The 11,747-nt window shown below is 42.0% G+C and overlaps 1 protein-coding gene across 4 annotated transcripts in view; it reads right to left on the minus strand.

Moving 5' to 3' along the window:
- itgb4 (integrin, beta 4) overlaps positions 1-8,270 on the minus strand; it is a 28,187-nt gene extending 19,917 nt beyond the window's left edge. For 2 of the 4 annotated variants that reach the window (XM_080305634.1, XM_080305631.1), the window contains exons 1-7: positions 4,166-4,544; positions 2,246-2,328; positions 1,703-1,785; positions 1,070-1,171; positions 749-953; positions 578-674; positions 309-480 (exon numbers count right to left, since the gene is read on the minus strand). In XM_080305634.1, coding sequence (XP_080161760.1) covers positions 309-480; positions 578-674; positions 749-953; positions 1,070-1,171; positions 1,703-1,785; positions 2,246-2,321 — 735 coding nt within the window. In that variant the 5' untranslated portion in view covers positions 2,322-2,328; positions 4,166-4,544. Of the gene's footprint in view, positions 1-308; positions 481-577; positions 675-748; positions 954-1,069; positions 1,172-1,702; positions 1,786-2,245; positions 2,332-4,161; positions 4,545-8,088 lie in introns of those variants that run through there. The other 2 variants (XM_080305632.1, XM_080305633.1) reach the window with 2 other exon arrangements.
- Positions 8,271-11,747: the final 3,477 nt, after the last annotated feature.

Here is an 11,747-nt window from a genome sequence, read left to right on the forward strand (position 1 = left end):
ACAAAGATGCCTCCTGTTTGAGGTGTTCTGGGCATTTCCTACCAGGAGAGGTAGAACAGGAGTAGGTCCTGGGGTAGATCCAGCACACAGTGGAGAGATTACATCTCTCTGCTGTCCTGGGAATGCCTGTGTTTCGGTTGATGAGCTGGAGGAGGTGATTGTTCAACGGACTGGGCTTTTCTACTTAAGCTGCTGCCCCTGCGACCTGGCCCAGACAAGCGGCAGAAAACGGACCCGGTGACAGTCTTAGACCTGTGAATTTAACACAAATGTAGGCGTAGCAACACTGGTTTAGTATTTTTATTTACCCCGCACACTGCAGCCTGCAATATGGCATCGAAGCCTCCCTCTGGGGCATCCAGGTTGCCAGAAATTCTCTCCTTCTGAAGTTTCTCGGTGAATTCACTTACGTTGCTTGTCAATTTAATGACATTTTTGAAAGCAAACGGAGGGTCGCTGTTGGGCCATGGCTGTTTAAGTCTGACAAAGAGGATGGAAAAAAGACAAAGAGGAAATTATGTTTTGACTATGTTAATGCACGTACAGACTGTGCTCAACTTTCTTCATTTTTTCTTACTTGATGGGCCTCATGTCAGTCTGGGGCTCTATCACTTTGTCCACAAACTCTCCAAATCCAATAGTGTAGTCACTCGACAGCTTCCCCACCAGCAAAGCTACAGGAAATACATTCCCAGTCAGTATAACATCGACACTCATCAGGACACATCGCCTTTGCAAGGATGCTCACCCAACTGCTTCCCCATTTTTTTCAAGTTGTCCAAATCGTCCTCCATGGAATTTGAAAAGTCCATAAGAATATAAAGATCCAGAGGGCCTTTCTCTGGGGCAAACACCTGCACCGTCATGTTTTTCTCCTCCCCTGGCAGGAAGGTCATCATGGTACTCTGTGGTGACACCTGAGACTTCTCAAGATTGACGTTGATTGATTCGTTCTGCGCAGAAGGAGAGATAGAAGAAGAAGAACATGTGAAAGTTGAAATCTAGAAATTCTTTTGACTGAAAACAATTAATCTGAGGCCAAACTGGTGGAAGAGTGATCAGGACTTACCTTTAGTATCTCCTGGCTGCTTTTAACTGTAATGATGCTTGCAGCCTGGCAGCCATGGACAATTATGTTCTTATGCAGGTCACAGCGAGGGCCATTATAGGTCTGAGTGAGAAGGAAGATTGATTTGTGAAGACTGCTTTCCTGCAGAATCTTCATTTGACCACTTAGGTAAGATGATTGGAAAGGGAATACATTCAGTCTATAGACCAGGGACGTGACACTCATTATACAGAATATAATTATACAACAGACTTAAGTGGGTCGGACCAGTGAAACTACATGATAAATGTGTAAAATCACAGAAAAGGTTTTTGCAGTTCATTGCCCAAACTGTCCTGTAATTATAAAACATAAAGTTTTCATTAATTCACAGAAAATATCCTTTGTTCTGTGAATTTACTTCAAGAAAAAAAAAACCAGACACTTCTTTAGTGTATAGTTGAAAAACAGGAATTTTTCTGTCATTAAAATGTCATTGTTTATGTATTAGTTGTTGACTACAACCTAATAGATAAACTTCACTACTTCACATAAGGCAACAGTGTCACCTGAAATTCAAAATGCTAAGAATGAGAACATTGAGAATGAATCGTCTTTCTGCTCTTTCGTATTTCTGCAGTTTTTTACTCTCACCTCTTCAGAGCAGTAAGCGCAGCCGACCCCGGCTTGCAGACATTCTGAGCAGGAGCTGGCCCTGGAGGCAAAGCAGTAGTTCTCTGTTGGAGCAGAAAGAAAATGAAACGCTCTCAGAAGGAATCACAGAGAGGAAACGCAGTGAGAACCGAACCTGTGAACAGCAGCTCAACTGACACCAAGCACATCTTCAAATCTCTCATTTTGGTCCTGTATTCCATAAAAGTTGGCTAAACCAGCAGGTTTAATAGAGCTTTTATAAAATTAAGGTCAAATCCAACTTCTTCATTCGTAAAAAAAAAAAAAAATACGCCAGTTATAGCTTTCAGTAATCAATTTGTAATTTAGTCGACATAATGAAATGAGTACAAATCTGGTGAAAAATCTGCAAATGAGCACAAGACAGTTTGCAGATAGCACAGGTTCTGTCAATCTACACCTCAGTAGCTTCAAACAAACAGCACTGAGAAATATTTCACAATAAATGTTCTCAATAAATAAATGTGTGTCTAGTTGAGGTAACATGTATCTGGTCATTCTCACCTTCAGCATAGGAGCAGGTCAACAGGACCGCTACAAGCGCGATCCCTACCGAGAGATGTAACGTCCATCTCCCCATCTCCTTCCTGCAAGAGAAACAGAACAAATTTGAAAAAAATCAAATGTAGAAGAATTCTCAAATCCACTTTTAGGGAAAGAAAAGAAAAAAAGAAGGTCAGAGAATCTACTTCCCTCTGGTGTAATTTGAACCACCTGCACTCTCGGGGCCAGACAGAGAGACCAGGCCCAGACGCTCCCCTTACCTTCACTTCAGTTTGGGAAAACAGCAGCTTCCAAAGACAAACACTAGACCCTATTAAAATACATTCACTGATTTCTACTCTTTAAAACACTGGACACTTTTTAGGAGTGTTAGCAAAGAGAGAATATGTTAGTACAGCCATTTACAATAAATAAATCGTCATCTCTAATTCAAACTGTTAACTGACTTCTCTAGAAGAAACTTCAGCAGAAGAAAAAGCTGCTTCTGAGGTCGATCGTGGCCAATACTGGGGACCGTACATCTTGCACTACACACATTCAATACAGCTCCACTGTAACGGTGTAGGTGGAAATCTCAGATACAGATCAATAAAGAAAAAAAGGTTCCCAGCAAACTTTATCTTTGCAGCAGAGTGATGGATCGAATCCTGACATGAAAGGGCGGATGCAGGGTGGGACCTGGAAATATTCGCAGCAGCACGCTGTGCAGACTCTTCACAACAAAACCACTTTATAATTTCATTCTGGAATCTTGGATGGAAGCTGCAAAAAACACTCCACCGAACATGGCACTGAACAAAGGGCGCTGTGTGGCATGAAAGGTCTCTGTAATTGCTGCAGTGGGCATATGCGATTTGAGTGCACACGCAGAAAAAAAAGGAAGAAAAGAAGGTGATTCGCGCCACGAAGATTTACAACCCTGAAAAGGAATTTCTCCTTCGGGCGAGAGAATGACCTGTGCGAGTTAAAAACACAGCCTGAAAAACACATGGGAAAGCCAACCTGGCAACTCGGTGTGAACTTGAGCTGGCTGCAGGTGTGTGCGTGAGCAATAAAGAGCTGGGCCTGAAACACAGAACAAACCAGCTCTTATCCCCAAACTTAATCATGAGTCGTCGAATATGAGCTAAAAAAAAGTGCAACTTTGCATTTTGCTCCCGCTCAGGCGAAATCAAAGGCACGCAGGCATTTATGACACTGACACTGACACAAATTACAGCTTTGAGGGGACAGAAAACAGAGCAGAGTCATTCGTGCTGTTTTTTGTTTTTTTCTTTGCTCAGAAGGAGTCTGCGGGGCATTAAGCTGGGCTTGTTTCTGCACAGACAACAACATGCCCGCCAGGTGAACATACCACCGCTGGGTGCGGGTCCGACCTCGTCTTGACATCATCAGTGAAAGGGCAGGAGGGTCTTTTGTAACGTGTTTGAAGGGTGACACCTGAAACCCGCCCTGCTATCTGCAAATTCCTCCCATAAAACCACAAACAGCACAACACAAGCAGCAACACAACAGGCAGCAAAAGAAGAAGGATTACTCTCCCCATAGCTGATCCACTTCACCTGTGCTACACTGCAGTCTGGGTTTTGATGTGAGCAATCATGCAGAACGAGAAGCCAAATTCACAAACACACACAAAGAAAAAAGAAAATAACAAGTAAACTTAAAGCAACTTTGTTTAAACCTCAGTCATCGGTCTTGCATGCAATTCTAAAACCATGTGGCCTGATATAAAGTTATATAACGCACGTTTCACAGCCAGACACTTCGCTCAAAAGTCATGCAAACACCAACAGGTAGAGTAGCCAGTCGATTTCTCGAAGCTCTGCGATTATCGTTTAAAGAGGACGCTGAAAACAATGGAGCCATCAGGCAATTTACAACCGCACACAAAGAGATTACTGATCAAACAGTACTTACTGTGTTCTCGCCCAGTCCAGGTCCAAAGGTGCAGCAATAAATAAGAAAACTATTTCCCCGTTTTTTTTCTCTGCTTTGTTTGACCCAGGAGTTTGGTGAAGAGTTTTTGTATCCACCTGTTAGCAGAAAAAGGAAAAAAAAAAACCAAAAACTTCAAATCCTTGTGACCAAGTTGACAGTTCCCCTTACAAACAGAAACGGACGCACTTCCAGCTTCTACTCTCTTCTGTTTCTTTGTTCCTGTACAGTCCGCTCTGGTCAAATATTGACTTATTTGCCCTCAAACTGCGCTCACTCAAGTAAGAGTGAGTGTGTGTGTGTCTCAGAGTGTATGTGGGAGAGATATGAGACTCAGTGAGAGCAGCTGACTGAATATACTGCGAGGGCTGTGACTTGATCCCTCCTTTTGCTCCTGCATGCTCACACACACACACACACACACACACACACACACACACACACACACACACACACACACACACACACACACACACACACACACACACACACACACACACTCTTTCCTATCCAGGTGAGTAGTTCTAACAGATAGAGTTAACTCCCTTCCGCCGCCTCCATCTTCCCCACCCTGTTAAGTTAAAAGGTCCACACCTCTGTGCGTCAGCCCCCCCTCCCGCCCGTTGCATTCCACCCCAGCGGGAGTTCACCTGTGTGGGCTTGACACTCTGCAGTCAGTCCCCTCCTTCAGCAGCCTCCTCCCATGCTCTTGGGAGTGGCACACAGAGCAGCTCTGCCTGCAGGCTACGGGAAACAGTTCTGTGATTTGTGTTTACACAACCGTGTACTCATACTTGCAGGGCACATTTTCTTCTTGTACTTACATCTTCCAGTATTTCATATTAATGTACTGATTGCCACACTTCACAGTCCTCACTGTGTTTCCTTTTTTTGGTGTAGGTACATTTTAAACTGAAGGTAAAGAAAATTTCACAGTTTCAATGTTTAAATATATTCAAGTGTCATTCTCACAATTTGTTGGAACATCTTTCCAACCGAACAGCAAGAAGAAGTATATTAATGCCTGATGGGGCAGCTCGTAAGAGCTCCGTGTTCCAACTCTGCACGACATCGCATTTTGTTCAAACTCATGTATGGAGGTTCTAAAGTGCGAAACAAAACATTTTTTTAAAAAAGGGAACATTTTCAGTTTGATCTGTTTTCTTTTTTTCTTTTCTCTTTTAGGGGGTCACGCTTTTGAATTTTATTTATTTTTTTCATGTTTGGATTTTGCAGCTCAGGACTCCTGCAGTGACATTTGCCCAGCACGACAATGGTCAGTAAAAGAAGCATATATTTATTAGGGGTGCAACAATACTCGTATCGATATTGAACCGTTCGATACAGTGCTTTCGGTTCGGTACGCATATGTATCGAACAAAACAAAAAAATTTATTTATTTTATCAACTTTTCTTCTGACGATGCTGTCAGATCTGGGTTCGACTACTCCGCCTAGGCTGCACTGTCGAGTGCAGATCCACTGAGCGCAGCACAAGCTAGCAAGACAGAAGCTAAGCTCGTTGCAACATGGCAACTGCCTCAACGCTACCCGAAATTGAACCTCCCCCACCCTCATTCAGATCTGGCCTTTGGAACTATCTTGTTTTTCATGTGAAGCATGACCCTGATGGTAAGCATGGACAAAAGTAAAACAGTGTGATGGATGTGCCACGCAATGCTCAATTGATGGGAACTAGTGCGTTAGCGCAGTTAGCTTGTTAAGGTGTTGGCGCCGTCCAGCCCCACGCACGGGGCGATCCGCGGTAACTTGTTAACGGAGATTTGCCGCGTTATGATGTTAACGTCATTTTAACAAGATTAACGCTGACAGCACTAGTGGGAACACAATGAATATGACTGCACATTTACTCCGACATCATCCTAGTGCAAAGACAAGTGGAAGCAGACAAAAACAACAAGCACGCATGCTACAAACTTTACCCGAGTCATTTAGACAGCCGTTAGCACATGATTCTCCTTATGGGGACCTGATATGTTTAATATGCTGCTGAGAATATAGCCCAGAAGAAGCGTATAGTATAGCTTTTATTTTGGAAAGAGCCATTTCTCTGTAATAAACTCTCTTTTCCAAAGATGAGTGATTCCTCGATCAGATAGATTTATTTTTATTATTTTGTTGTTTCAACAACATTAAATTTAAAAACTGTACTTTTGAGTTAAAATATATATTTATAATTTTAATAAATGACAAATTAAAAAGGCATGAACATTTTTTTGTATCGAAAAAATATCGAATCGTGACACCAAAGTATCGAACCGAACCGAACCGTGAATTTTGTGTATCGTTGCACCCCTAATATTTATTATTGGTTGGGTTAGCAACATCAGGACCAGTTGGCCAAAGTCCCAAATTGAAATTGTGTTTCTTTTGACTTGATGGCTGTGAAGGCCATCCAAGCACACAACTCATTCTCATGTTGAAGAAACCAGTTTGAGATGAGTTCAAAATTCAATTTTATTTATACAGCGCCAAATCACAATAACAGCCGCCTCAATGCACTTTATATTGTAAGGTAGAGCCTACAATAATACACACAGAGAAAAACCCAGCAATCATATGACCCCCTATGAGCAAGCACTTTGGCGACAGTGGGAAGGAAAAACTCCCTTTTAACAGGAAGAAACCTCCAGCAGAACCAGGCTCAGGGAGGGGCGGGGCCATCTGGCTGGTTCCTTTGGTTACTCTCACTTTCATATCAACTTCAAGATGTCTCCACTGACCTCCGGCATCAACAAGGCATTTTTTGACCTAACAGCTATGCCACGTTCAAAGTCACTCGGGTTCTATAGCGTAGGGGGCGGCCCAAAAGCAATTCGCCTGCCACCAGGCCTTGTGATGTTTATCCAGCCCTGCCTATGAGTGAGAATCATTTCCATTTTAACACTCTATTGCTGCAGTGTTGAGTGATCTTCACAGGAAAGCACTTGTGCTGCTGTGTGCTCGCTTGTGTTCCGGTTGAGTTCTATGAGAACCCACATATTAGATGTCTGTTTTGGACTTTAAAACACTTCAACTATTATCTTTTACTTGCCTACATTCCTTCAAAACCCATGCCCCTCAGGCTTTTTTGTTTAGATGTCAGGATTCTCATTAATCATTGGACTGTTTTGTTGTTAAACGTTCTCAGTAAACCCCCGCTCTGCCCTTTTACTGTAACTAACCCTTTAATCTTTGCTTCAGTCTAAGTTTTTGCTCTTTAATAAATTTCTTGCATTGCATGAAGTTTGCAAAAGGAAGTAGCAGAAATTCCAGTAAGGGGCAGAGTCCAATTGAGCAATTTTATGTGTATTTATCTGGAAAGCCTTTTCCTCTGCTCTCCAGCAGACCACACATCAGGTGTTAAAGGTTATTCACAATCACTTACTGTCTCCGCATCACATCTTATCCAACGCGTGGACCAGATCTGGGATTTAAGGACTCAAACTTAAATGTGAAAACATCTCTTTTCCCTTTCACAACATGAGCAGCCTGAATGGGGACATACACTCCTAGCAACCAGATCTGGTTTGAGACAATGGCTGACTCTCCAGGGGAACAAAACTTGTTAGAAACAACTCTTCTTATTCAACACTTTTTGTATTTTGGCTAATGCTGAAGGAGAGATGCCAATCTAAACAGCCCTTTCAGATGTTGAACGAGTTAAGGGGAAGGTGTGGCACACCTGCTGTATCGTTTGTACAATCAAGCAAGGGATCATGTGAAAGAAGCTTTGTGCTAATTATACATGTACATACATGGTTATACACATACCAGTCAGTTACCATGATTCACCCTCAGTGGGAACTAAAGGTAAAATTGATAATAAACCGTTCAAGGACCACAAATACACTGCTGGTTCCTGCATATGCAGACATGCTGATTATGAGTTTAGACATTACTTACTGTTTACACGATGCTCCTGTCGTGAATCGGACTCATCTGCAGAATTGATGGAGCTGGTTTTCTCCCTACCGCAGGCAGCTGGAAAGAAAGGGGTAAAGTTTTGGATTCAGACGAGAAGCCCAACAAGAATGTCCCCATTTCCCAGCTCCCCTCTCCACGTTTCAGTCTGAGTCACTGGCCCACTCTTTGCCAATTTACATGACAAAAACTGCGCTTGTTGGATCACTGAGTTCATTCACCACTTATAATGGCGTCTCCCCGTTCTTCTTCTTCCCACTAATAAATCTGCTACTACGCACACATTTCACACACAGCTTTGCAACCATGTATGCTACAAAACAATCATGCTACCAATTAATAACTTTGGTAAAACTGTGCGTTGAAGTGTAGCAACAAAAATTTCCTCATGTCAAATATCTCTATAAAAGCACAAATAACTACCCTTTACATTGTAATAGAAAGCTGTGTTAATGAGGTTGACATGTAGTAACGCAGACTATGTGAATAATTACCTCAATAAAAACACAGCTACTCTGTCATTTTAGGGGTAAAATGCTATATGCTAACAGAAAAAGTAACACTTGTTTTAATTAGGTTTAGCTAGTATTAGGGAGTATTAGGACCACATTAAGAAAATAAACTGTAATGTTCACATTTTGACTTTTTTTTTCTCAAAATAATATTAATACTTTTTTACTTTATTGCCAAAATGGTAGATATTTTTTTCTTAATGTAGCCGTGTACTCCTTTGTAGCTAGCTGTTAATTAGGGTTAGGGGGAAAAATGGAGTTTTATTAAATAGTGGCTCAGGGTTTTTTTTTTTAAATCAGGTTTAGCTACATTAACACAAGTTTTAAAATGTATTAACATAAGGGTTTTTGTGTACACATTTTTGAGTCATATCGTGATGACAGTGGATAAATGGGGTAAAGTTGTAACCTGCTCAGCACAAGCTGTACATTGGGTGTGTCTGGCGGGCTCACCTCCAAAGTGTGCCCTCTCTTGTTCCTTTTGAATTATAACCCAAGGGGAAAAGGTTTAAAAAGAAAAAACAAAATAGAAATGAATAATCAACCTTACTAAGGTTTTAATTGTGTATGAAGGTTTATAAAAACACCTAAACATAAAAACAAATATACTGCTACAGTGGGGCAAAAAAGTATTTAGTCAGCCACCGATTGTGCAAGTTCCTCCACTTAAAATGATGACAGAGGTCAGTAATGTGCACCAGAGGTACACTTCAACTGTGAGAGACAGAATGTGAAAAAAAAATCCATGAATCCACATGGTAGGATTTGTAAATTAGTAAAATTAGTAAAATAAAAATAAGTATTTGGTCAATAACAAAAATACAACTCAATACTTTGGCTCAAAATCTCACGATACATGGCCCCATTCATTCTGTCCTTAACACGGATCAGTCGTCCTGTCCCCTTGGCAGAAAAACAGCCCCATAGCATGATGTTTCCACCCCCATGCTTCACAGTAGGTATGGTGTTCTTGGGATGCAACTCAGTATTCTTCTTCCTCCAAACACGACGAGTTGAGTTTATACCAAAAAGTTCTACTTTGGTTTCATCTGACCACATGACATTCTCCCAATCCTCTGCTGTATCATCCATGTGCTCTCTGGCAAACTTCAGACGGGCCTGGACATGCACTGGCTTCAGCAGCGGAACACGTCTGGCACTGCGGGATTTGATTCCCTGCCGTTGTAGTGTGTTACTGATGGTGACCTTTGTTACTTTGGTCCCAGCTCTCTGCAGGTCATTCACCAGGTCCCCCCGTGTGGTTCTGGGATCTTTGCTCACCGTTCTCATGATCATTTTGACCCCACGGGATGAGATCTTGCGTGGAGCCCCAGATCGAGGGAGATTATCAGTGGTCTTGTATGTCTTCCATTTTCTGATGATTGCTTCCACAGTTGGTTTTTTCACACCAAGCTGCTTGCCTATTGTAGATTCACTCTTCCCAGTCTGGTGCAGGTCTGCAATACTTTTCCTGGTGTCCTTCGAAAGCTCTTTGGTCTTGGCCATGGCGGAGTTTGGAGTCTGACTGTTTGAGGCTGTGGACAGGTGTCTTTTATACAGATGATGAGTTCAAACAGGTGCCATTCATACAGGTAACGAGTGGGGGACAGAAAAGCGTCTTACAGAAGACGTTACAGGTCTGTGAGAGCCAGAGGTTTTCCTTGTTTGAGGTGACCAAATACTTATTTTCCACCCTAATTTACGAATAAATTCTTTACAAATCCTACCATGTGAATTCATGGATTTCTTTTTCACATTCTGTCTCTCACAGTTGAAGTGTACCTCTGGTGCAAATTACTGACCTCTGTCATCATTTTAGGTGGGGGAACTAAATACTTTTTTGCCCCACTGTATATACATGCCCATTTTCATATGTATATTTTAACTTCTAGATGGCTGAATTAATGTGACAGTTTTCAGGAAAAAGGGGCCTTTAACTTTTCACTGTCCAAATTCTACCAGTGTTATCAGGGTTTTAGCAGTTGGATGACTGTTTGAATATTAAATGTATCAAGAGTCTGGTGGTGTAAACTGTAAAAGCTGAAGTAAAGCCCATGAAGCAAATAGCATAACGCTGAGTCAATGGAGAGATCTAAGACTGCAACTTCCAGCTATTAAATGCTCAGGGAGGACTTGCCAGGTGCTCCCAGGAACCTGCAAGGCATGACTATGGGACAAACAGAGCACTACAGGGCAGGCCCCGCCAAAGCACAGGGCTCAAGTTATAAGCTTTCAAGTCAGATAACATCAGCCAAACGTGATAAAACAACTATCCAATCAGCTCCAGTCTGGCTCTAATTGTATTTCCTCTATCCTAAATCACTGAAGCTTGGAGAAATCACAGTTGTGCCACCAGCAGTCTTCAGCCATTCATTTGCATTCCAGGCTCTGCAAAAACATGTTGAGATGCAATAAGAACACGAACATGCAACTCTACCAAATGCATGACTTCTATAGAGGCTTGTGGCCAAATGTGGGTATGATTCAACTGAATGTCATAAATGAGTCAGTGCTAAACCATAATCTGCACTTTAAACCTCCCTCAGGAGTCGCACCGACAGCTCAGATTCAGAACGCAGAGTCTTCTCCAGCCTCTAATACCAAAGGTTTAATGAGTGAGAGCCAATTTAGGAAGTCAGCTTGTGATTGAGGACAAAGTATAAAGTTAATCGCAAAGCTGTGCACGGTATATTTACATCAGTCTAATTGCAGGCCATCATGGATGATTATACGACAACATCATGACTGGGATCGCAGGGTGAGGTTCTGATAAACAACCGGAAAACAAGGAAGACATTTACTTTTGCATATTTCAGATATTTAGTTAGGCAAGTTAAAGGACTGCACCCACCTTCCAAGTATGAAAGGTTATGAAAAACTATGTGCAGCTTTTAAAAATAACTCAATGGGACGTGCTGCTGCTTTAAAATTCAGAGCCTGCTGATTCTTGCCAGCTTTAACCCACTACAGTACCTCATAATCACATAAATGTCTTGACACTCCCCTTTCTAGAGAAGTCAGATGAGGAGTGTGAGGTTAGAGTGAGCATAACCTCACCTGGAACGCAGATGCTTCGCCCTGAAAGATAGAAACTGTTTGAATGTGTTGGCGGCATCTGCACGAAAGCCA

Source organism: Astatotilapia calliptera, chromosome 8 (genome assembly GCF_964374335.1).
Source record: "Astatotilapia calliptera chromosome 8, fAstCal68.1, whole genome shotgun sequence".
Classification (NCBI taxonomy): Eukaryota; Metazoa; Chordata; class Actinopteri; order Cichliformes; family Cichlidae; genus Astatotilapia; species Astatotilapia calliptera.